The following is a 26,677-nucleotide window of genomic DNA, read 5'->3' on the forward strand; positions in this document are numbered from 1 at the left end:
TTTGTTTATTCCAACATATTAATAAATACTTCCTTTACTGCGGATTTTCAGTGGATTTAAATTTTAATGGAATCGTCTTAAGTCATGTTATTCTTCCTACAGCCTTTGTTACATAGTTGTGTTTGCTGCTTTTGGTATTGCTTCTGTTTACTGGCAAGAAAGAAGCCCAGTGTTCAAAACATGGGGCTCAATTTTAGAATTTTAATGTAATTCTTAATACAGACTAAAGTGTGTAGATTCTTTGAACTCATGAAATATTTCTTTAGACCTCATTCATCATTTGTAATTGTTAATATTTTAAGATTTTACAAGGTATTTTCTAGATGGCATCTATTTCAAGATATATGAATTTGAAATTAATAAAAAAACTCAGCATAAAATAGGTTTTGTTTTATATGCTTTTTTTTTTCTTCTTCTTTGCTGTCCTATCCTAGGGTCTCAGCACAGGTTACAGAAGTTCCTTTCCTCATTTTTCATGCTCAAAATAGGTCTGCAAATTAGAATAGGTAGAGATATAGGAAGTACATAACTCTGCCTATTAAGTCTTTATTTCTCCTGCTTTCTTGGCATGCCACAATTGAAGATTTCCTGGATAACAACAGTTTACCCATTATGTCTGAATCAGGAAACCATGGTTACCAGGATTGGAACAAACCATGATTTTAAAACCAGCTTCAAACCATGGTTTCAGAGATTGATTTGTTCAGATGGAAAACTATCATTAATTAACCCAGGAAGTCTTCGATGGTGTGGCAAGGAGGGAAGGGGCAATGCACTGGTGGAATGCACTGTTCCCAGCCTCATGCATTACCTTGGTTTAATAATCGAAAATGTACATCCAAACCAGGCCATAGTGTCTTCCAATAAGCTTCTTTCTCTTTTATACATAAAGCTAAATGTATTTCATTATTGCACTAGTAAATGTAGTAATTTACACACATGTTTTATTACTTTCTTTTAAAAAGTCAACAGTTGATATGGTTGCAGTCCCTTCAGAAAATGGTCTTATCGTTACACAGAGTTTATTGTTTTATACATCATAACTGGGATCTGAAGAACCACTTGGGATGTTTTTAGATAGAAAAGTGGGTTTAAAATAATTACATAAAGGACCATAGACGTTGATCTGTATATGCAGCTGAGTTGTTCAAACTCCCTCTTGCACCTTCCCCCTCAGCCTAAGCCTATCCTCAGGGCACCTTCTTTAGCTGCGTTCAGTACAGCATGAGGAGCTGGGGTGGAAAAGGACAATTGACAACACCTATACCTCACATGGGACTCTTTAGATTCCAGCTCATCTCCTTTACCCTACCTTCCCAGCCTCTGTATAATTGGGAGAAACCCAACCATGAGAGCCAATAGATGGGTAGTATTCTCTCGCATAAGGAGCTGTGGTGGTTTTTAGATAATGGATTTATTAAGGAAAACATCCAAGTTTGGGAAAAATAAGTGATGCACTTACAGAGTTCCCTTACCTGCAACAGTTTTCTCCACTCATTTCACTAGAGGTAGATCTCTGGATTTACACAGTTGCTGGTCTCTTTCAAAAATTGATTTGTTCATACAAATATTACAGATTATGCCCTGTTCCTAAAATGTATTTTCAAAGTCTGAAGTCCCATTGATTGTGTACATAGAACATTGACTTCAGTCCTCACTTCCGTGAACAGAGTTCTGCTCTGTTTTACTCTATGAACTTGTTTTAATGAGTTTGTTGTAAGCTGCCTGGAGTAGTTTGTTTAGAATCAGAAAGGCAGAGTATAATTTCCCTTAATAATAAATACTACTGAAGAGAGCTTTCTCACTTCTTCCTTCCCACTGCAGCCCCCTCTGCCACCAAAAAGGTGCTTCTCAGAATTTGGGATCCCTCTGGAATAACATAGGATCTGGCTTTGGGGGGTTGCAACAAGGATGGGAATTTGGGAACTAACCTTGTATGAACAGAAGTGCCTTCTAATCACACACCAACATTTTTGGATCCAAGCCACTATCAACTTAAAGAATGTATCAACAGTTTGCAAATTAACCCCAGATGTAGCTTTCTACTGTAAGGTTATTACCATGAACTAAAAAAATAGATTGACTGATCTGACTGTGCATTTCAGGCCCCTTGTATCTGAATCTGTGAACAACTCCCTTTTTCATCAACTAGCTGAACAATTACAGCAACAAAACATCGAACATCTCCGCCAGCAGCTTCTGGAGCAGCAGCCCCCAAAGGTATAATACTCTGCGTTTTGGACAATATATGTTACTGATTCTTGGTTTTTTCAGTTTCTTTTGTATTATTATTATGCATCTAATCAGCAAAAGATAGCATATGTTACATGTTCTTTATCATAAAATAGAAAACTGTTATAATTGATTTGCTTTTGAACTTTTCTCTGGTTGTGGAGTCAGCAGTTCATAGAGCAACACATGCAGCTGAGCTTTTTTTTTTTTTTTAAGAGGCTACCTCTCATCAGTTGTCACCAAGAAGCACTTCCCTGAGTCCTAAAGTTGTTTGTGGGGTTGGCAAAAGCAGTTTAAAGAGAAACTAGAAAATAGTGGGAAAATAGGATGCACATCCCAGTGACATTCCCTTTAAGCAGCTTTCCATGTCCAAAGCTCAAATGGGGAGGCAGAGGGTTGCACACATAAGCAACTCTGAATATTCTTACAAACTCAGAAATTCAGAGTGCATTGCCTTTACTCTGGATAGACAAATGCTTTTGACCCCTTCCAAAGCAATCATTAAATTTTATTATCTTATTTAAAATATTTCTTGGCCACCTTTCAGGGCAGAAGCCCTCCCAAGGCGGCTTACAACAATTAAAGGGGAGAAGGACTTTTTGCCCCTGTCAAAATGTTCACAAAAGTGTTCACAGCTTAGTCTTAATGAAAAATACTTTTGCAATGAAAAAAGTAATGCAAATAAAAAGTTGGTTTGTATAATTAGAGCACAGGCTTTCGGTTAATTTGGTGCAGAATGTGGATCTCTTTTTGTGGTGCAGTGTGTATAATCCTGGGCATAATTAAAAAAAAAAAATTATTAGTAGGTAACTTTCCATTATATCTGCGTGAATTTGTTCTAGAGCATTGCAACCCTACTTTGTAGTTTTGTAATGGTACAAAGCCCCTTCATAGATCACTGCCTTGTTGTGGCGAAGGGGCTTGCGTAACTCAGTGAAGCCATAAACTATGCCGTGCAGGGCCACCCAAGACGGACAGGTCATGGCAGAGAGTTCTGACAAAATGTGGTCCACTGGAGAAGGAAATGGCAACCCACTCCAGTATTCTTGCCAAGAAAACCCCATGGAACGTATCACAAGGCGAAAAGATATAACGCTGGAAGAAGGTGTCCAATATACTACTGGGGAAGAGCAGAGGGTATTTCCATGTAGTGCCAGAAAGAGTGAAGCAGCTGGGCCAAAGCCGAAAGGACTTGGATGTGTCTGGTGGATGTGTCTGGTGGTGAAAAGAAAATCCGATGCTGTAAAGAACAATATTGTTTAGGAACCTGGAATGTCAAATCAATGAATCAAGGTAAGCTGGAGGTGGTCAAACTTGAGATGGCAACTGAACATCGACATCTTGGGAATCAGCGAACTAAAATGGACAGGCATGGGCGAATTTAATTCAGGTGACCATCATAACTACTACTGTGGGCAAGAATCCCTTAGAAGAAATGGAGTAGCACTCATAGTCAACAAAAGGGTGGGAAAAGCAGTACTGGGGTACAATCTCAAAAACAATAGAATGATCTCAGTACGAATCCAAGGCAAACCATTCAACATCACAGTAATTCAAGTCTATGCCCCAACCACTGATGCCGAAGAAGCTGAGGTTGATCAGTTCTGTGAAGACCTACAACACGTTCTAGAACTAACACCAAAAAAAGATGTCCTCTTCATCCTTGAGTGAAGTCAAGAGGGCCTTAGGAAGCATTACTAACAACAAAGCTAGCGGAGATGACAGTATTCCAGCTGAGCCATTTAAAATCCTAAAAGATGATGCTGTTAAAGTGCTGCACTCAATACAGCATAGTAAGAAGCAGAGACATCACCTTGCCGACAAAGGTCCGTCTAATCAAAGCTATGGTTTTCCCAGTAGTAATGTATGGCTGTGAGAGCTGGACTATAAGGAAGGCTGAGCGCCGAAGAATTGATGCTTTCGAACTGTGGTGCTGGAGAAGACTCTTACGAGTCCCCTGGACTGCAAGGAGGTCAAATCAGTCCATCCTAAAGGAAATCAACCCTGAGTGCTCATTGGAAGGATAGATACTGAAGCTGAAGCTCAAATATTTTGGCCACCTAATGCAAAGAGAAAACTCTCTGGAAAAGACCCTGATGCTGGGAAAGACTGAAGGCAAAAGGAGAAGGGGACGGCAGAGGATGAGGTGGCTAGATAGCATCGCCGATGCAATGAATATGAACTTGAGCACGCTCCGGGAGAGAGCGGAGGACAGGAAGGCCTGGCGTGCTATGGTCCATGGGGTCACGAAGAGTCGGACACGACTGAACAACAATGGTACAAAGAGAGTTTGTACTTCACAAGAGTGTCTGAATAGGAGGATAGGAAAAGATAGAAGTTTTTAAGAAAAGATCCTGGCAGCAATGCTAAAGTAGGAATTAGGTAATAGTTACCAAAATGAAATATAGGGGCTGTAAAGACAAAAACCATTGGCAAGCATTGAGATGAAAGAACTGAAAATCACATTCAGCAGATGGCCTAGCTGTATGTGCACATGTTGATTTTCTTCAGTAACACTTCACATTTTTTAAAAAAAATTAAAAGGTCTGTTCTTCAGGAGAAAACTGAATAGACTTGCCACTAGATGTCCCCAAACATTTCTCTTTAAATGTAGCTTTAAAGTAACATTAAAATATTTTCAGTTGAATTTCCACATTCAGAGGTTCTCAGTGGCATTTGATGCAGTCAGTCTTTAGGAACCTCAGAGAGCAGCATGTTTATTAATTCTTCTTGTGTAACCAGTTTTTTATGTAACAATTGCTTAAAATGCAGAACTTTGCATTCCAAGTTAACCATGTAAGATTTAATTCTATCTATTTGAACTTAAGATCTCTTAAATTCTGTATCCCATATGTTGTCTTGAAATACAAAACTGAAGTTTGCCATACTGTCTGCTTGTTTATACAGTCCAACACCCAGAAGACATAATCCTTATCATATTTGTTATGTACTAGTCACTGAACTTCAGGCAGATCTAACTTGATGAACTTATTTTAAGATTAAGTTCATAATAAGGCATTACAAGGGCGAAAATCAGTAATAAAATGCATTCCTAATGAGTTTACTGTATTCCCAAAGTGTGTATTCAGTTTTATACTTGGGAAAACCGTTGCTTTTCAAGAGTTGGGTATAAAGCACATGGCTTGTTGATTACATAGTGGTATCTGTAGTTTGTAATATTTGACTGCTCATTGAAGTTTTGCAGTTGCATTTATTTAGTGGCTGAAAAGTTTTAAGAAAAGCAAAATTCATATTGTGGTTCTCTAAGCAGATGTCACTGCATAGGCCAATTTGGATTTCGGCTATCTAAAAGCAATATTATTAATACAATAAAAAATATTCCAGTGATGATGCCATTTTATTCCAAACTTTGCTGCCACATATATCTTATGTAGAGTTTCAGGTACAAAAAGGTTAACGTAACATCTTGCTTTGCAGACAAGCCCTGAGGAAACGCAAGAAGAAAACTTTGGTTCTGAGCATTCAGCCTCACCGTCACAAGACAGTAGCCACCAGCAGTTTTTAGAAGTGGAAACTAACCTTGACAATTCAATGGATGTTCAACAACAGGTGAAATTCATTACTTCTGTTTAAATTAATGAACTCAATGGTTACAGTTTATTAGTTCAATAATGTAAAGACTATAAAACAATAGAACATTTATGTATTTTTATTTAAAACATTTGTATCCTGCCCTATATCATTAAGATCTCAGAATATTAAAAATATACAGAGGCCTCCATCAGGATCCTCATGAGCAGCAGTGTGCAAAGAGCATGTTAGTGGGCCCAAGAATTCCCTCCCAGTCACTGAACAGATAGGTGGTTGACATCGGCTTTGACAATTCTAATAATAGCCTGCTGTGACCAATTTGCATGACACTTTGCGGATAAAGTCAATTGTATCTGTGCTGACTTGGACGCCATAGTTTATACAGATCCAGTGGATGCAATTTTGGCTCCTGCTTGTCCAGTTACAGTGGATACTTTTTAGTTTGTACAGCCTGAGGATGTTGACAGAATCCTTGGAGAAGTGAGGCCTACCACTTGTGTGCTGGACCCTTGCTCTTCCTGGCTTATAAAAGCAGCTGGGGAGGACTGGCTGAGCGGGTAAAGGTAGTTGTATACGCCTCTTTACAGCAAGGTGTGATTCCGGCAGTGGTAAGACCTTTATGAAAAGCCCCTCCCTGAATCCCTCTGTATTGGATAATTTCTTTAATATTCCATTCTTTGGCAAGGTGCTGGAGCATGTGGTAGCTTTTCAGCTCCAGGGATTTCTGGACATGCAGATTATCTAGATACATTTCAGTCTGGCTTCAGGCCTAGTTATGGGAGAGAGACTACTTAGGTTGCCTTAGTGGATTATCTATGCCAGGTACTGGACAGGGGGAGTGTGGCCCTGTTGGTTTTGCTGGACCTCTCACTGGCTTTCAATATGGTATCCTTCTGAGGTGTCTGTCTGAGATGGGACTGGGAGGCGCTGTTATATGGTGGTTGGGGGCGGGGGCAGTCTCAGAAAGTGGTGCTGGGAGATTCCTATTTGATGCTGTGGCCATTGGCTTGTGATGTCCCTCAGGGTTCCATCTTATCTGCCATGCTATTTAACATATACATGAAACCACTGGGAGACACTGTCCAGAGTTTTGAGGTGTGGTGCCACCAAAATGCTGATGACACCCAAGTCTGTCTCTCTTTTCTATCCAAATCTAAAGAAGCTGTTCTAGTTCAAAATCAGTGTTTAATGTTGGTAATGGACAGAGGTGGACCTGGACAGTCAAAAGGCATTCAGCCTGTGTTGGATGGGGTTACACTCCCCCTGAAGACTCAGGCTCACAGTTTAGGTGTACTTCTGGACTCGGCCTTAAACCTGGTTGCACAGATTTCAGCAGCGCCCAGGGGTTTGTTTGCACAACTGAGGCTTGTGCGCCAACTGCCCCTGTTCCTAGAGACGTCTGACCTGGCCACGATCACATGTGCCTTAGTTACATCCCACTGTAGTGCACTCTACATGGGGCTGCCTTTGAAAACTGTTCAGAAACTTCACCTGATCCAGAATGCTGTGGCCAGAATGCTGACTGGAGCTGGTTACAGGGAGCGCGTGACTCCCTTGTTACAAACAGCTCCATTGGCTACCAGTCTGTTTCTAGGCAGAATTCAAAGTGCTGGTTATAACCTATAAAGCCCTATATGGCTTCAGGCCAGGCTTCCTGGAAGACCACCTTCCAGGTCTTCTGGAAAGGCCCTTCTTTCAAGACGACCACCTTCAGGGGGCACGTTTGGTGGCAACACGAAAGAGGGCCTTCTTGGTGGCCGCTCCCTGACTGTGGAAGTCCCTGCTTTGCTGGCAGGCAAAGACTTTTTTATTCAAGCGGGTCTTTGGTGTGTAAGTGAGTGTGTTGGGTTAGATGGTGTTTTGACTCTGTTACTGTTGTATTTTTAATTGCGATGTAACATATTTGTTTTATTATTGCTTTTATCAAGTTCTGTTTGTGACTGTAAGCTGCCTTGAGTGCCTTTTTTCTTGGCAGGGCACAAATCAAACAAACAAATAATTTATTGGAATGTAGTAGGCATGGTGCAGGAACCTGACACATATACACCCAGATTCTGACTTTGGGTTTTTTCCCCACACCATACTTTTGTGTGTAGGGTCATATCAAGAAATAAGGTCTGCTTAAGCAAGCCATTTTGCGTGTATAGATTACTTTCACTGTATTGAATATGATTTCCCATACTTTTGCATGACCTTCTAATTTCCTTTGTCTTCAGGACATGGATATAGATGAAGGCCAAGAGGTTGTAGAACAGGAAGTTTTTGAGCAAGAAGAAAAGAAATCAACAGTTCTTTCAAGATCAAGGACACGTTCAAGATCTCGTTCAAGGTTTTGTAACTTTCTTAAACCGCTTGACATTTTTAACTTAATGTTTAAAAACCAAAATAGGGTGTGCGTGTTTTTTGTAGAGTGCTGTGTTTTTTCTGGTTAGCAGTATTAAACAAATTGTTTGACAGGTCTCCAAGAAAAAGAAGGTCCAGATCACGATCTGGCTCTCGAAAGCGTAAGCACAGAAAGCGATCACGGTCTAGATCAAGGGAAAGAAAGAGGAAGTCGTCAAGGTCATACTCAAGTGAAAGAAGAGCTCGAGAAAGGGAAAAAGAACGACAGAAAAAAGGATTACCTCCGATACGATCCAAAACACTAAGTGGTAAGTATTGAACTACTTGCAGTTTACAGTTTCTAACAACAAATGATTACCTCATGTATTATTAATCATTCTTTCAAATGAAACAGTGGGTTAACTGTCAGCAGCCAACAAATTCTTTATTCTGTCATCTGTTGTGACATTTTGGGTAATGTTGACCAACTCATTTCCCCAAAATGTTTTTGTGGTACATTATCATTCTGGCCTGAGGTTTTATGTTCTCTAATTCTCCTTCATTGAATTTGGGGTACTGATACTTCCCTAAATTGTTCTGTAGTAAACTGTAGTTTGCGGTTCCCTCTAGTCTGGTAGCAGGACAATCTGACTTGTGCAGTCACACCTCCACAAAATTGAATCTAATTCTGGTCCTGCTCAGTCTACATAAAGCTGGAAGGAAGTAGAGGGGCAAAACGAGTTTGTTTCTGGGCGAAATTCAGGGTGCTGTTGCTTGCCTTTAAAATCCTTTGTGGCTTGTGAGCATCTTCTCCCATATATACCTTCATGCTCTTTAAGATCTTGCTCAGATAATCTTCTAATAAGTCCATCTTCTATTAGCTTGATGGCCACAGCTCAGGAGGCTTTTTCCATGGTGGCCCCTAAATTACAAAAGCAATTGTTGTGTGAGGTCTGCCAAATTCAGGTCCTTGACTCCTTTAAGCAAGCTTTAAAGACTTGTTTATTTAGACAGACTTTTTATGGTTAATATGTTTGATTTAATTTTATGCTGTTTTTCCCCCTGACATGCACTTATTGCCTCCCTCAGATTGTTCTATCAAAGCTTCCGATAGTATTTTAGTTGTAGTTTTGTTTCCCACCTTGAGAATTGTTATCTTGAAAAGCAGGATATACGTTTTGTAAATAAATAAATAAGCCCCCCATTCAATCATTTTTTTCACTCTGAAACCACCACAACCCAGCCATTTCCCTCCTAGCAGGGGTTATTTCCAATTTTCAGACACACTAGGAAGAAAAACACCTTTGGTATAGCAGTGGGACAACCCCCCTCCCACCCCCAGTAGTCATACAGTGGGTTCAATTCTGTCCTCCACCCTGCTTAAATCTCCTGCTCTCCTGTGAAAACAAAGGACTGGTGTTTCCAGAACTTGAGAACAACACCTGGAGCTGGACAGAACTAAAGGCATGAATCTGTTCTTCTTGCTTCCTTTCCTCCTCTTCCTGCATAACACCATCCCTAAGAAGCTATGGTATGCACACATCCAACCCAAGCTGGCCCAGCTACGCTCTCATTAACACTGTTCAATGCAGCTGGACATAAAAAAATCAACACTGGGTGTCTGTTCAGAGTTAACGCAACCAGAATAGTTACAGGACCAACCAGAATTTACAGCAGCTGACTTTACAGTGGAGGTGAGGAATAGATTTAAGGGATTAGACCTGATAGACAGAGCGCCTGAGGAACTATGGACAGAGGTCCGTAACATTGTTCAGGAGGCAGCAACGAAATCCATCCCAAAGAAAAAGAAATGCAAGAAAGCCAAGTGGCTGTCTGATGAGGCTTTACAAGTAGCTGAGGAAAGAAGGGAAACGAAAAGCAAGGGAGAAGGGGGAAGGTACATCCAACTGAATGCAGAGTTCCAGAGAATAGCAAGGAGAGACATGAAGGCCTTCTTAAATGAACAATGCAAAGAAATCAAGGAAAACAGCAGAATGGGAAAGACTAGAGATCTTTTCAAGAAAATCGGAGATCTCAAGGGAACGTTTTGTGCAAAGATGGACATGATAAAGGACAAAGAAGGCAGGGACCTAACAGAAGCAGATGAGATTAAGAAGAGGTGGAAAGAATACACAGAAGAACTATACAGGGAAGATCTTAATGTCCCTGATAGCCACAATAGTGCAGTCACTGAACTTGAGCCGGACATCCTAGAGAGAAGTCAAGTGGGCCTTAGGAAGCATTACCAACAACAAAGCTAGTGGAGGTGACAGTCTTCCAGCTGAGCTATTTAAAATCCTAAAAGATGATGCTGTTAAAGTGCTGCACTCAATATGCCAACACATTTGGAACATTCAACAGTGGCCACAAGATTGGAAAAGGTCAGTTTACATTCCAATTCCAAAGAAGGGCAATGCCAAAGAGTGTTCAAACTACCGTACAATTGCGCTCATTTCACATGCCAGCAAGGTGATGCTCAAAATCCTACAAGCTAGGCTTCAGCAGTATGTGAACCGAGAACTACTGGAAGTACAAGCTGGGTTTCGAAGAGGCAGAGGAACGAGAGATCAAATCGCCAACATTTGCTGGATCATGGAGAAAGCAAGAGAATTCCAGAAAAACGTCTATTTCTGCTTCATTGACTACACTAAAGCCTTTGATTGTGTGGATCACAACAAACTGTGGCAAATTCTGAAAGAGATGGCAGTACCAGACCACCTTACCTGTCCCCTGAGAAACCTGTACGAGGGTCAAGAACCAACAGTAAGAACCGGACATGGAACAACCGATTGGTTCAAAATTGGGAAAGGAGTACAACAAGGCTTCATATTGTCGCCCTGCTTATTTAACTTATATGCAGAGTACATCATGAGAAATGCGGGGTTGGATGAATCACAGGTCGGAATTAAGATTGCCGGGAGAATTATCAACAACCTCAGATACGCAGACAATACCACCCTAATGGCAGAAAGCGAAGAGGATCTAAAGAGCCTCTTGTTGAGGGTGAAAGTGGAGAGTGGAAAAGCTGGTTTGAAACTCAACATTAAAAAAACTAAAATCATAGCATCTGGCCCCCTCACTTCCTGGCATATAGAAGGGGAAGAAATGGAAGCAGTGACAGATTTTATTTTCTTGGGCTCCAAGATCACCGCAGATGATGACTGTAGCCATGAAATTAAAAGACGCTTGCTCCTTGGGAGGAAAGCTATGGCACACCTAGACAGCATAGTAAGAAGCAGAGACATCACCTTGCCTATAGAGATCCGTATAATCAAAGCTATGATTTTCCCAGTAGTAACGTATGGCTGTGAGAGCTGGACTATAAGGAAGGCTGAGCGCCGAAGAATTGATGCTTTCGAACTGTGGTGCTGGAGAAGACTCTTACGAGTCCCCTGGACTGCAGGGAGGTCAAATCAGTCATTCCTAAAGGAAATGAACCCTGAGTGCTCATTGGAAGGACAGATACTGAAACTGAAGCTCAAATATTTTGGCCACCTAATGTGAAGACAAAACTCCCTGGAAAATACCCTGATGCTGGGAATGATTGAAGGCAAAAGGAGAAGGGGACGGCAGAGGATGAGATGGCTAGATAGCATCACTGATGCAATGAATATTGAGCACACTCCGGGAGAGAGCGGAGGACAGGAAGGCCTGGTGTGCTATGGCCCATGAGGTCACGAAGAGTCGGACACAACTGAACGGCTGAACAACAATAATATTTAGCTAAGATCAATGAAGGCATTAATCAAGAGTATCCCATTTATTTTCCAAGATGCCTGAAAAAAAAAGCTGCATTACTTTATTCAGAGGGGGAAAGTTAATTACATACTTTGTGTATATGCCCTCTGTATAATTTGCCATGTTCTTGTAAATCTTTTTCTAGAAAATGAATACCTTTACATGGTTTTATAGGAATTTGAATCCACTTTGGGTGAAGTCCATTGCCACCATTCTGCTTGTAGAATGGCTTTTGACCTAACACAGCAAACCACAACCTTTTTGGCCCTGAGTGCTGCATTATGTGTCTGCTGGGGTGCCATGTGCACACATACAAATACACTTAAATTCGTTCACACCCATACACACTCATGGTCCCTGGGAGAGGGAAGCTGCACCACTGAGCCACCATGACCCAATCATCTTTGACTACTGCTATTAGCAGTGGTAAAGCAGTGATGCCAGCTGCTTCTGGGGAGGGAGGGGACTGCCACCTCTTCTAAAGATCCTGATCCGATTGCTGCTTTGCTGCTACTATCAGCAGTAAAGCAGCAATCCTGCCAGCACACCACATTGCCAGCCTACCTCTGTATTGCTTGCATTTTTGGTGCCAGAGGATGGAGGTTTTGGAAGGCAGGGCTTTTGGAGGGCTGTAGACCATGCGTTTTGCATCCCTGATCTAGCAGATGCCTCCACTAATGGAAGAGGAGGGGAGGCAATCTTTTGCCAATTTCACCTTCCAGCTTCATCACCATCCACTCTGTTCCATAGAACTAGGAGATTCTCAAGAACAGTGTGGAAGGTGGAGCAGGAGGCTGCAGAAGGCAGGGGGAATCAGAGAAAATAGATTCCCTTCCTCATCCATTAATGGAGCAGCCTGCTAGATCAAAAGGCATTTAGCCTTTGGAACAGCAGCATTGGGTTCCATCTTTGGTTAATCATTTCATTTATTATATTTCTATACCACCCCATAGCCGAAGCTCTGGGTGGTTCATAAAAATTAAAAACTATTAAAATACATTATATAAAATATAAAAACCATTCACATAGTGACATAAAACAAATAACACACACAACAACAACATATATCTAAAACAATTTAAAACAATCCTCCAGAGACAATCAAGAGACTCATTATACTCTGCCAAATCTCTGAGAGAAGAAGGCAGTTTTAACCTGGCGCCGAAAAGATGATACTGTTGGTGCCAGGCGGGCCTCTTCAGGGAGATTATTCCATAAATGACACTATCACCGAAATGCCCTCTCCCTTGTTGCCACCCTCCAAGTCTCCCTCGGAGGAGGCTCCTAGAGGAGAGCCTTAGATGTAGAGCGTAATATACAGGTCTGTTCATGCCAGGAGAGGCGTTCTGTCAGGTACTGTGGTCCCAAGCCATGTAGGGCTTTGTAGGTCAAAACCAGCACTTTGAATTGAGCTTGGAAGCATATAGGCAGCCAGTGCAAGTGGGCCAGAATCGGTCTTACGTGTTCGGACCTTCTGGTCCCCATTATCAGTCTGGCTGCCACATTTTGCACAAGCTGCAGCTTCCGAACCGTCTTCAACAGCAGCCCCACACAGAGCGCATTGCAGTAATCTAGCTTGGAGGTTACCAGAGCATCGACAACTGAAGCAAGGTTATCCCTGTCCAGATTGAGGAGTAGCTGGGCCACCAACTAAAGCTGGAAGAAGGCACTCCGTGCCACTGAGGTTACTTGAACCTCTAGTGACAAAGATGGCTCCAGGAGGACGCCCAAGCTACAAACCTGCTCCTTCAGGGGGAGTGCAATCCCATCCAGAACAGGTTGAATACCCTCCATCCAGTCAGCAGAACCACCCACCAACAGCATCTCAGTCTTCAGTTTATTAGCCCTCACCCAGTCCATTCTCGCAGCCAGGCACTGATTCAGCACATCCACAGCCTCACCTAAAGAAGATGAAAAGGAGAAATAGATCTGCATGTCATCAGCATACTGATGACAATGCATTCCAAACCCCGGATAACCACACTCAATGGTTTCATGTAGATGTTGAACAGCGTGGGGGACAAAACGAACCCTGTGGAACCCCCTATTGGAGAATTCACAGTGACAAGCAATGTTCCCCAAGCACCACATTCTGGAACCAACCATCTAAGTAGGAGCAAAACCCTCAGTGCATTGTCTTTTACTCCCAACTCCGACAATTACCCCAGAGGGATACCATGGTCAGTGGTACTGAAAGCTGCCGAGAGATCATCTGTACCAGCAGTACTTACCATGATAACCTGATCTACAACAGATATTTCTATATTCTTCTCAGTTAGGTGCTTCTCCTTCTGCTTAGTTTGCAGTGGAACTTTTGTATTTGTATGCAACATAACCTATCCGATAAACTTTCAAAGTATTAGCAGCTCATGTCTCATGATAATGTCTTGTTCTTCAGTTACTGGAGGTTACCTGGCAATCACTAAAGACTCTAGAACTCTGTGCTTTTCATTAAACAACTGTTGATTTGTATGCTAGATTACATGCCTTGTGCAAGGTACCAACCTGTTTCAGCTTGCCTTTGGCCAATGCAGCAAACTAATATTTGATTTATGTAATTTTTCTTGACAGTCTGCAGCACCACACTTTGGGTTGGTCAGGTGGACAAAAAGGCCACACAACAAGATTTAACCAATTTATTTGAAGAATTTGGACAAATAGAATCTATAAATGTAAGTTAAATAATTATCCTGTGCCTTTTAAAAAGAATGAATTGAATTGTTTGATTTCAGTTTGTTTGAACTGATGTAAACACTTTAGTTAAAAATAAGAGTTAGTAATTGGGTTGGATCCAGAGAAGTGTGATTGGAGTTCTGCTCACACAACAGGGTTTGCCTACCTCTCCATTTGTGCCTTTTGAAACATTGCTCCTGAAAGTGAGGGGACCCTCCCGAATTGACATAAATTTTGCTCCTGAAAGTGAGGGGGAATTGACATAAATTTTGACAGAGCTGGGCATTTCATTCATGCAAGGGATCCTCTGGAGCCCAGCCATTATTTTCCATTTTAACATTATTTGGTTCTTTTTTACACAGATGATCCCTCCCAGAGGTTGTGCGTATGTCTGTATGGTTCATAGACAAGATGCCTATCGTGCTCTTCAGAAACTAAGCTCTGGATCCTACAAGATTGGATCTAAAATTATTAAGGTACATCTTTAGTAGTATTATTCATCTTCAATATAAGCTAAATTATATTCTACTAATTGTGTGCTTTTCTACGTAATGAGGAGTATAACAGAAATGCTAATGCCTGCATTATTGAGAGAAAAAAACCTTGAATTCCTTGATAGTCCTGTGGAAGAATTTTCCTATCAAAGCAATGATTAGAATCAAGTGGGGAAGATGACAAAAATAAAAAAATGATTGTGTAGATACTAAAAAAGAAAAGCTAGAACAAATAAAATCTCACTGGTATTGTAGAAGAAAGCAAATGTAATTCTAAGTTGATTCTAAGAGGAAAAAGAAAACTAATAATTATAATGTGATAGTCCCTAAATCATGAGTTAGAAATAAGTGGAATCTCAAGGCTGAATTGCTAGCCTGAGTTTGAGGAGAGTACTGTCCAAACATCTGTGGGACAGAGCCTGCCATTTCAGAAAGAAAGGCGAGCCAGAGGATCCCAAATAAGAAGACAGTTCTGTAGGTCAGTTCCATAAATTACTGCAGTTACTAACCACAATTATAAACAAATGCCCGCCCCACTTCTCACCCATCCCATGAAAAGCACACCTTGGGCAGTATCCTACTGTGTCATTCTGCTATCTCAAATGATGTTGTGCTAGTGGAAACTAGGCTCTGAACTGTGTGCAAGAGGAGAATCCAACTAAAGTTACATGTGCACGAGTGTGGTTGTGCAAGTGCTTGTGCATTATGCTTGCACAATCCATTGTGCAATCAGTTACACATTATGATTGTGCAAGCATAGATTGTGCAAGTTGCACAAGCAGTTACATGATGTGTTGTGCAAGTGTAATGCACAACAGAAAGGTTCAGCAGAGCTCCACTAAAGACACCATTGGATATTACCTATTGTTGATGACTCTTACTATTTTTGCTACTAATTAATTATAATGTGTGTGAATTTTCTCCATATATGATAGACTTTGTAGATGAAGAAATAAAATAAGAAGCATTATAGAAAATTAAATCACTGTGGTTAATGGAAACTGGAGAAGAATTTGGTGCTTGCTTTCTGCTTAAATGGTAAATTAAATGGATGTAGTTATCAGCTTTACATGTGGAAATTTGCTTACTTGCTTCTAAGAATACATACAGAGTTAAGTATTAATATAACTTTACTGCTGGTGGCAGGAGTATCAACAGTAGGGTATTGCTGGGTGGGGACGGGAAGACTGGTATATCGGAAGAATTTCAGGCAAGCATAAAACAATTTTCATAGAGCAGAGAACACTCAAAGAGTTTGGTCTGCTTACATAAGTCTCGATGAAGTTGTAGAAAGTGGGGCTGTTCACACAACATGCTAACCCACACTCAGTGGTTGAGTGTAGGTGGTTGTTGAACTGTGGGTTGTTTTAGAGCCGTGGGTTATCTGAACCCAGGGTATTTTCCGCATGTGAGTTGTTCATGCAGTGTGCCTTATTTTTCCCGAACAAGCCACCTTGTGACCCCATGGTTTGTTCTTGGTTTGTTCAGGGTGGTTAACAAGCCAGACCACATGCTTAACGTGCCACCCTGCAGAAAACGTCCTGGGTTCAGTCAACACGATAGCCCACTGTTCAGCAACAGCCTACACTCAACCACTGAATGTGGGTTAGCATGTTGTGTGAACAGCCCCAGTATAACCCTCAAAGGTAGAATCTACTACAAGAAAATAAAGAAAATTGTTTTTCGTTTGGATTTGTAGCTAAGGTTTTGGGCAATGAGTTGTACTATCTTGCAAATAGTGCTCTCTGGCAAATGGACCATTGGTTAGCATGTTTGAACCTAGACAAAAAGCTATGGTGCCTGGTAGAGATGCTTGTTGTGATTTATTTCCACCACTGCTGAATTATCTTTTATTTTCAGATTGCATGGGCTTTAAATAAAGGAGTGAAAACCGAATACAAACAATTTTGGGATGTGGATCTTGGGGTTTCGTATATACCTTGGGAAAAAGTTAAATTGGATGATTTAGATGGCTTTGCAGAAGGAGGCATGATTGACCAGGAAACAGTAAATAGTGGTAAGGATGGATTAAAATGCCTTGTAATTAGATGTTTATTTTCACCCTTTCGTGTTTTGTTACAGCGAAATGTATTCCAAGATAATAAATGTGTCTTTATCACAATGATAATGGCAGATTATTGAAAGTAAGCTGTCAGTCAGGCTAAACCATGGAGTTCCGAGTTCCTGAAGTCTCCATTAAAAAAAAATCCATCATCCACTAGGGTGATTGCCAGTTTAACAGTACAAGTCTATATGTGTCTACTCAGAAGTAAATTCTATTTATTTCATAGAATCATAGAATAGTAGGGTTGGAAGGGGCCTATAAGACCATCGAGTCCAACCCCCTGCTCAATGCAGGAATCCAAGTCAGAGCATCCCTGACAGATGGCTGACTTACTCCAATTAGAATTCTAAACTCATTCACTAGGAAGTAAATCCAGCAGAATATACTGCTTAGGATTGTACTTTACATTTTTCCGTTAGATCTTCTAAGGCGGGGTCCCCAACCCCCGGGCCGCGGACCAGTACCAGTCCGTGGCCTGTCAGCAACTGGGCCGCAGGGGTGTGCGAAATACCCTCACCTTGGGTCCGCAAGGGGTCTGCAGGGAGGGGAGGCGATCCACCCCCCCAGAATCCTCGCTGGCCGCCTCCACTACGTGGTGAGTCCACAGAGCTGCCAGCCGGCTCCGGCTGCTGGCAGACTTCCAGCCGCTGGGACGCAAATGGCTTCGGCTATGTGGACGCCATTTGCGTCCGTGTTCTACAAGTAATAGGCTACGTAAATCTTTACGTAGCCGATTACTGTAAAGAATAGGGACGCAAATGGCATCCACGTAGAGGATGCCATTTGCATCCCAGCGGCCGGAAGTCCACCAGCGGAAAACACCCCCCTGGTCCATGGAAAAATTGGACTGATCCCTGGCGCCAAAAAGGTTGGGGACTGCTGTTCTAGGGATCTAGGAGCACTAGATACTAATTTTCACCAACCTGTGTTTTGCCGTAACTTCTTCAAAACTGTATTAGAGCATAAAAGAGTGGTACAGAGGAGACTAAAGTTGTCATCTTGCCTTTAACTGAGAGGTGATTCATACAAATTGGCATGTTTAGATATGAGTTACTGTGCTTATAGTATTCTTTTGGTTTTATGTAGGATTCTGAAATTGGGTTGAGAAAGGGCATGCATAACAACATTCAACTTAGTTGACTGCTTTGCTGTAGGTTAACAGAACTTCATAAGCTCAGTAGCTTGCATCTTGCCATGCCTAAAAGGCTTTGTGAATTGGCCATGTCTGGACAGTTTTTCTGATGACATACAGAGAATTAGGTTTCTAAGGTAGTAGTCTGAAAACAATATCTTCTAATTTTTTAACAAAATAATAACATCTTGCTATCCTCTTTCTTTAGAATGGGAAACTGCAAGAAGTTCAGAACCTGTAAAAGAGCCTGTACAAACAACCCAGAGTACAACAGTTGAGAAGACCACGGCCGTTACAACACAAACAGAAACAACGTATACACAGTCTGTCACTATGTTACAAGTTAGTATTGTGTCTGATTGTTTCCCTGCTTTCTCATCCAATGTCTGTGTTCCAGATGAGGCTTTTGTCATGCAATCACCCTGCCCCATTAATGGAATTTCAGTGGACGGGGGTGGGGTTTCCGTTCAACATAATCTTCAACGTGTAACCCTTCCGTCTTTTCCCACTGCTTCATCCATCTTTTTTCTATTCACAAAAAAATCTACAAAAGATAGAATAGCTACACAGGGAGCAATTGTATGGCCCCTAGACCAGTGGTCTCCAAATGTTTTTGATCGTGCACCCCTATCAGTAAAAAAACTTTGAGCACGCACCCCCAATATATGTATATTTATTTATAAATGATATATATGTACTACTATATTAATATATTATGTACATTATAAAGCATACACAAAAATAAAAGTTAAAGAAGGATGAGATAAAAGATGAAATAAATAATATTTTTAAAATTTATTTTAGTAACGGTATAAAAAACTTTCTGCTTTAACTAAAAAAATTATTAATAATATTTTTTAGTGAGAGCTGTATGATTGAAGATGCTTCATTATTTTTTAAAATCTTGATTTAACACTTTCTGATACAGCAATTCAAAGGTCTGTTTCTAAGTTCACTTTATTTCAATACTTGGTTTTAATGGCTGTCATATCTGAAAAAGACATCTCACAAAAATACTTAGATTCAAATGGAAGAAGTGGCTGTGCTTACTAAACCATGATACTCATTTTTCAGTCCCATCCACCAATTTTGCAAAGATTTTAGTTGAAATTCAGCTCCATCTTCCCTGATCTCAATCAGTTGTTCTATTCGGAAGGTGTTACATTTTTATATTTTTAACAAATGCGTTCAAAACCCACTGAAACTCTTCGTTTGGAAGTTTTTTAAACAAGTTAGAAAATTCCATTTCCAAGTTTTTTAAGTATGTAGATATGAGAGGTTTTATACAGTAGGTGACACGTTTACATTGTTTTCGGCAACAAAATCACATACCTATGGAAACATTTCCAAACATCCATTTTCAAAATGCTCTCCATAGCACGAGTTCCTTTCGAAAAGCAGTTACTTTCTCACTCATTGTTAAAACATCACCTTTGCCTTGAAGGGACAGATGAAGTGTGTGTATTTTTTCAGAAACACCTGCTAGGTAGCATACCACTGACAGCCTCATCACAGAAAAGGTCAGCAGATTTGGAACAAATTTGCACTCCTTTGGCAGGATGGCAGCTGCTCCAGTGCTGCGGCCGGAGCACACAACTGCACCTTCCTTTGCTGTGCCCGGCAGAGACTGGCACAGTTGCTCTCGGTGGCCACAGCAGAGGCAGGATAGGACTGGAGCCGAGAGAGAAGTGCCACGGAGCTTCCCTCTCGGCTCCTGTCCCCTCCTGCTGCCTCTGCCGCCACCATCACTGCACACAGTGGCAGCTCACCAGGGCAGCAGGAGGCTGCTCAATGATCGGGCGGCTTGTGCACTCCAGTGGATCATCTTTGCACACCCCCTTGGGGGCACGCACCCCACTTCGGAGACCACTGCCCTAGGCAGTGTCTAGGGAGCCATAAGATAGTTTGAATTCCTAGATCCAAAGCTGGAGAAAGTGCTCCGACCTCAGACTCAGGAGTCCGAGCTCTTTCAAGACCATAGTCTTCTGAAGTAAATCCACTTGAAATACTTCCAAGTAAATCTGCATGTATTGCAACTTTACCTATAAAATCTCCTGTTTAGTTAATTCAGTCCTTCATTAAATTACATGGATGTTGTAAATATGGAAGATCACTAGACATATTTTTCTTTTTCCCCATCACATAAACAGATTCCTGTAGCTCCAGCTGTGCCAGCTGTTAGTTTAGTTCCACCAACATTTCCTGTTACAATGTCTGTTCCTCCTCCTGGCTATAGTGCAATTCCTCCACCTCCTTTCTTGAGAGCAAGCTTCAATCCTTCACAACCACCTCCTGGTAAGTTACCTTTTAAATTTATAATATTTATAGGCATTTTTGTAAAACTGTTTAACTGATGTGCTAAGATTTTTGTACTTAATTTTAAAAGATTTAAATTAGGCTACAACCTTGTGCGCACTGACTTGGGAGTAAGCCCCATTGAATTCAGTGCGATGTACTTTCAAGTACATGCATAAGATTGTGATATTAGAGTATCTGTACAATGCTTAGTTAAACTGTAACACCTACTTTGGTTTCAGTGTTCCTGCTTGATCGTATTTATAATTCAGTTAAAACTTGCTGATTTTTTTTCATGTTTCAGCGGGGAGGGGGGGTTACAAATAAGTAGTGAAATCTGCCTTGCTACAAAGAAGGTCTCCAGATCATTTTTGCTATATTTGTCTATTCATATTTATTATTTGCTTCTTCTAGGTTATATGCCACCTCCTGTGCCACCTCCTGTTCCACCACCAGTAGTCCCAGCTTGTAAGTTAATCATTTTCTTTCATGTTTCCAGTAAAGCAGTGCTATCCATGCCCATGTTAGCATTATGAACTGATTTAAACTGGATTTTTAAAATAAATGCATTATAGAGCTTGAAGTTGCATGTCAGGAATGATTCTGAGCATGTGGAGATAGTTAGCAGCTCAGATTCAGATTGGGAACAGCCAGAACTGCGGGAGGTTTCCTCCCTAGTGAGCTTAGATATGGATAGGCATTCTTCTCAGGAACTTGGCTTGCAGATTGCTCGACCTGAAGGCCCTCCCCTTTCCTCCCCATGAGAACCCAGGTCTCAGAGGAGGAGGAGAGTGCGGGGTGTGACCTGAGGGATGCTAGAGTCTGGCGCAGAGCGAAGTGGGAAAAGTTAGAGGCAGAGCTCAGACATCCCACCCGGTTGGCTATACGTGATAGCTTACTGGGGGGGGGGGGGGGCACAACTGTAAGGGAGGGGCATTCCCCCCTAAGTTACTTTGGCCGGCAGTTCGTATTTTAATTAATGAATTATTATTTTATCCCCACCCCACTCCTAGACAAAATACAGCAAAAAAGCACATTCAGACCAGAGACAACTTTTTCCAGTCAGCAGACGTTACACCAAACCCTAAAACAGCTCTTTAAACTTTGGAGGGCTGGGGGTCAAAATACAGTTTTGGTATGTTTATTGAGGGGAGCTACTGATAGGAAAAAAGTTAAAACAATTTGTGCATTGTGTATTTATATCTTTGGATTACGTCCTGTTTTAAATCGTGCAGATCAGTGAAAATTCTTCTATTGCTAACCCCTGCTATAGCTAGTAGTAGAGCAAATTATTTTTGCTCTAGTACCTTGCAAGTTTGCATTCAAGGAAAAAGTGATTATTCAATTGTATCCTTATGAGCTTTGATATATTCACCTTTCATTCCTAGCAGCTTATATGTGAATTAATTTTGTGCTGCCATGTTGACATTGTATTTGTGGCTTATGATCACCAAGTTTTCTATTATAAGTCAATTACGCTATTTTGAGGCATTTTAAATAGCTTACTCCTCTCTCCGGATGTTTTAAAGATGGTTGCCATGTTTTTGTTTTAATTTGAAATTGCGTTTATAGTTATTTATCATCCTGGGGGGCCTTTTGGGCAGAAAAACGATTAATAAATATTTTAACTAATAAGTAAGTAAATATATATTTTATGGGTGGAGTTCACTCTGAACACACCTCCTGGGAAGTAAGCCACATTGACCACACTGGAACTTACTTCCAAGTAGACATGGATAGACTTGTGCTATAAGAAGTCCTTGATTGTGTAAATTGTGTATGTATGTCTTTTGTTTTTACAGCTCTTGTACAGCCTTCACTACCAATTGCTCAAGAATCAATGAAAGATTTTAGCAGCCTTGTTCTGCCAGTTGGTACTGTTTCTAGTAGTCTTACCACTCCCACATTATCTGCTGGAAGTGTCTTTACTCCTCTTTCAAGTAACACCTCAGAATTGGATGAAAAAGGATCTCACCATGCAGACCTTCAGATCTCATCTAGTGAAAACAGAGTTGGTATGTAGTACAATAAGATGGCAATCCTGTACACACTTACTTGGGAGTAAACCCCAGTGAAACTTATTTCTGAGTAAACATGCTTAAGATGACACTGTAAAACTTAAGTCATGAAGCTGGTACAGACCAGGGTGATATTGTGCCAGCCTTATATGGGTATTTTGAAAGGGGAACTTTTAGAGCTACATCCATATGTTGTAAGTGTTGCTGAACTGTACAGATTGAGGTGGGAGATCAAATATTTGAATGCCTTCTCATTTAAAAACTCCCAGTACACAGCTTAGCCTGATGTGCTGGTTTTGAAAGTACAGGAAGGTTTGTTTATTACATGTACCAACATTCAAGCCTTCCAGTCTAGCAACTGATGCATCATGTGGGGCTGCTGATCTTGTCTATTATCTCTAAAACTAAGAAGCATCTCACTACTTTTCTACTAGAGTCGAGGATGTGTTCAGCATATCTGAAGTGCCTTGCTACCTCAAATCAAAGATAGTTCCTATTTTTTCTATTTATTTTAAGTATTTTCATGAGGCTTCGTAACATTTTGCTTTCATTATATTGTCACAGGCCTTTTTAGTAGCATTCTTATGTACATTCTTTGTTGTACTGTATTTTTATTGTGCAAAGAATGGCAGAAAACATGTAAAAACCTTTTAATATTTCCTTTTATATTTTATCTCAACCCAAATAGTTGGGGAAACAGAGAAATCCTGTATTAAAGCGTGGTTCTCCTCTTTTGGTTTTTGTTCTGTGTAACTCCCCAGCTAACAACTGAAAAGTTTATAATTCTTTCTAAACCATGCTTATTTCATAGTCTAATGTCCAATTTGAGATGCTGAACATAATTTTTTCTAAGTTGATACTATTCCAAATTACAATTAGAAACCAACCTATAGATGTTGACCTCGGTTTAATTAAACTCGGTTAATCAGAGCTGAAACCTTTTTGTTACAGTTTCAAGGACCACATTTAACTCATTAAAAAAATAAATCTAGCTGTTTAATAGTATGTATACCTTTTTCCTGCTAATTTTTTTTTTTTTTTTGTATTTCAGTTCAAGATGATGTTTCAAGCAGTTCCGGACTTATTGGGGGAGTGCAGCCACCCGGTGTCTCAACCAGTTCTGGGCTTGTAGGGGGAATGCAGCCACCTAGTGTCTCAAGTAGTTCTGGGCTTGTGCAGCCACCCAGTGTCTCAAGCAGCTCTGGACTTTTGACGAGAGTTCAGCCACCTACTGCTTCAAACAGCTCTGGGCTTCTGACAGGTGTTCAGCCTCCAAGTGTCTCAAGCAGCTCTGGGCTTCTGACAGGACTCCAGCCCATGAGTGTCTCAAGCAGCTCCAGCCTTCTAATGGGACTCCAGCCACCCATAGTGTCAAGTAACTCTGGGCTTTTGTCAGGAGTTCAGCCACCCATAGTGTCAAGTAGTTCTGGGCTTTTGACAGCACTCCAGCCACCCATTGTATCAAGCAACTCTGGCATTCTGGGATTGCCACCACCAATTGTATCAAGTAGTTCTGGACTATTAGGATTACCACCACCAAATCTTTCAAGTGGTTCTGGACTTCTAGGGCTACAGCCACCCACTGGAATTCAAAATCTACCCCATTTAACTATTGCTAGTCAGAGGTTGCCTGGAATGCCTCTAGTAGATATCCGCTCAGGACTGATGTCACAGCCACCTGGGCCAAGATTTCCACTACTACAGCCTGGAATGCCACCACAGCGTAATATCCCTCCTCCAAATATCCTTGATCCATCCCTTCCTCCACCTAGAGCTCCTTTCCTTTCAGGAGATCTTTTTGCTCAAACAGAGAGACCATTTGGAACTTCTGGTAGGCAAAGCGTTGATAATATTTCTAATCCTGATAAAAGAATGCCACTTGGAGATGATAGCATGCAGCAAGAAGGAGATAGAGACTACCGTTTTCCTCCAGTAGAAAACAGAGAGAACCTTAATCGGTCATCTTCAGTGGATATTAGGGATTCTGTTGGAAGGCCACCACTAGATCCAAGAGAGGGTCTAGGAAGACCTCTAGTAGATGGAAGAGAACATCTTTCCAGGCCACACATAGATTTAAGAGAGAACTTTGGTAGGCCAGGTATGGATAACCTTGGTAGGAGAGACCATTTTGCTTTCAATTCAGATAAGCATTGGGGACAAAGAGGAGATTATGATGAAAGAGAGCACCATGGTTTTACTGTATATGGTGGTCTTAAAGGCTTCCAGGAAGATCGAGAGAGGTATCGACAAACAAACTACAGATTTGAAACTCGAAGTGGCTCTAGCTGGAACAGGGGGCTCGAACAGGATACTCACAGAGACTTTGATGACCGCCGTAGACCCTGGGAAAGACAGAGGGACAGGGATGACAGAGATTTTAATTTTGGCAGAGAAATTAATGGAAACAGATTTGGGAGAGAGAGAATACAGAACAACTGGATACCCCCTCCACATCCAAGAGCATTTGAATATTTTGAAGGTGGCACTTCTCAACAAAAAGCTGACAGTGTGCCCCAAGTTAATGGTGAAAATGCAGAGACTGAAAGTCAGCCATCTGCTGTGCAAGTACAGGATGAATCGGAACTTTATGAAAAGCTGACAACTTCAAGTGACACAAAAAAAGAGAAGAGTGACACAGAAGCTGAATTAGGAAGTGAACCAGTGGTAGAAAGCACAGAAACTGAGGGGACATAATCATCACTCAGTAGGTAAAAAGATACCTTTTGTAAAGTTGTCATCTCTCTCTGTAATAGATGAATGGCTGACTGGACCTTAGTAGTTCACTTTTGTCTGCCAGAATTAAGTAAATCTAATGTTCATGTTCATCTTTCACTTAAATAGCTGTACAACTGACCTGTATAGAATATTGTTCTTAATTTGGACATGGTAGGTAAACTTTCTCTTCTTTTCAATTTTTTCTGACAAAATGCAAACTTGCCTCACTTGCTTTTACTTCACAAGGATAAATAACAGCTTGTCAAACAAAACAAACACTTCCTATGGAAGAAATGGAAATTTTAGATATTGCTATTAGGTTGGCCATAGAAATTGTTATACTTGAAAACAGGTGCTGGTGTATCTTGTCCAGGTTTTTAGGCTGCTGCAGAATTTTAAAGCATAGGCAGAGCTGTGATACTGTATGTTCCTGCAGTTTAGCCAAAAACAAAACAAAAAAGGAGCATAAATAATACAGAGATTGTGTGTTCTTGAAATTCCTGCAATATAGTCTCTGTTTCTCAAAAGTAAGTGTCCGTGATTTGTTCCTCATACTGCAGTGGGTTAAAAAATTGAAAATTAACTAACGTTTTAATGTTTTTTTAGATGCCAATAAAGCATTATTTGTTTGATAAGCATTCTAGGTATTGTATTTTTTATATACAATCTATAAAATCCTGGATGAATTCTGCTTTAGCTAATTGTTGCAGAAGGTTTATAGTACTCTTGTAAGACCAGTGCAACAATTAAATATGCTAGAAAAGCATATGCCTTTCTACTAAAAAAATAAATCATGGAATCACATTAGTTTGTGTATAACATATGTATGTAAATAATATTTGTGTAAAACTGTATGTAGATACCACTGTTTCTGTGCGTGATAGTGTATGTGCACACACTCACAGAATAATGTAGACAGTTAAATAAAACTGAAATGGAATTAGGTTATAAAATGAAATTTTGTCTTTCACCTTCTTTAGGTAGCAAGAAATTTTTAGAAGCTGATGTGACAGGTTAAATCAAATTAATATTTGGTCTTTTACATTCTTAATTACTTTAGAAGGTGGAGTCTGGTATGCTCTGAAGGGTGTACAGTAAGATTTTAGGGTTTGGTTTTTTAAAGAAGTGTGGATATGTATGAAGCAAAATTTGAAGCAAATGTTTGAATTATCCTTTTTTGTAATACCTCTGGTGTTCTGGATAGTGGTAGCATTAAAATACTTTGTGATTATCTACTTGCAGTGAATATCTGGTCCACAGTTGTTGCCCAAAACATATTGAGCCACTTTAAGTACAAAACACTCTAGCTTATAACAAATAACTGGCTACTTGGGGGTTAGAAATTGAGATAATTCAGGCAATAATCCTGTACAAACTTACCTAGGAGTAAGTTTCATTGAGCTCAGTGTCTACTTCTGACTAGACTTGTATAGGATTACTC

General features: G+C 40.7%; 1 protein-coding gene across 7 annotated transcripts in view; it reads left to right on the forward strand.

Annotated features, from left to right (window-relative positions):
- Window positions 1–26,677, forward strand: part of SCAF8 (SR-related CTD associated factor 8) — a 100,225-nt gene that overhangs the window by 34,539 nt on the left and 39,009 nt on the right. For 5 of the 7 annotated variants that reach the window (XM_084827872.1, XM_084827876.1, XM_084827874.1 and 2 more), the window contains exons 9-20: window positions 2,106–2,220; window positions 5,671–5,802; window positions 8,001–8,113; window positions 8,242–8,435; window positions 14,416–14,516; window positions 14,880–14,993; window positions 16,872–17,028; window positions 18,417–18,550; window positions 20,359–20,503; window positions 20,918–20,971; window positions 22,306–22,518; window positions 23,573–25,229. In XM_084827872.1, the coding sequence (XP_084683998.1) occupies window positions 2,106–2,220; window positions 5,671–5,802; window positions 8,001–8,113; window positions 8,242–8,435; window positions 14,416–14,516; window positions 14,880–14,993; window positions 16,872–17,028; window positions 18,417–18,550; window positions 20,359–20,503; window positions 20,918–20,971; window positions 22,306–22,518; window positions 23,573–25,215 (3,115 nt within the window). In that variant the 3' untranslated portion in view covers window positions 25,216–25,229. Of the gene's footprint in view, window positions 1–2,105; window positions 2,221–5,670; window positions 5,803–8,000; window positions 8,114–8,241; window positions 8,436–14,415; window positions 14,517–14,879; window positions 14,994–16,871; window positions 17,029–18,416; window positions 18,551–20,358; window positions 20,504–20,917; window positions 20,972–22,305; window positions 22,519–23,572; window positions 26,177–26,677 lie in introns of those variants that run through there. The other 2 variants (XM_084827871.1, XM_084827875.1) reach the window with 1 other exon arrangement.

The sequence above is a fragment of the Heloderma suspectum genome, chromosome 1, assembly GCF_057233095.1.
Source record: "Heloderma suspectum isolate Gila_16-S chromosome 1, 16-S_ref, whole genome shotgun sequence".
In the NCBI taxonomy this organism is placed as follows: Eukaryota; Metazoa; Chordata; class Lepidosauria; order Squamata; family Helodermatidae; genus Heloderma; species Heloderma suspectum.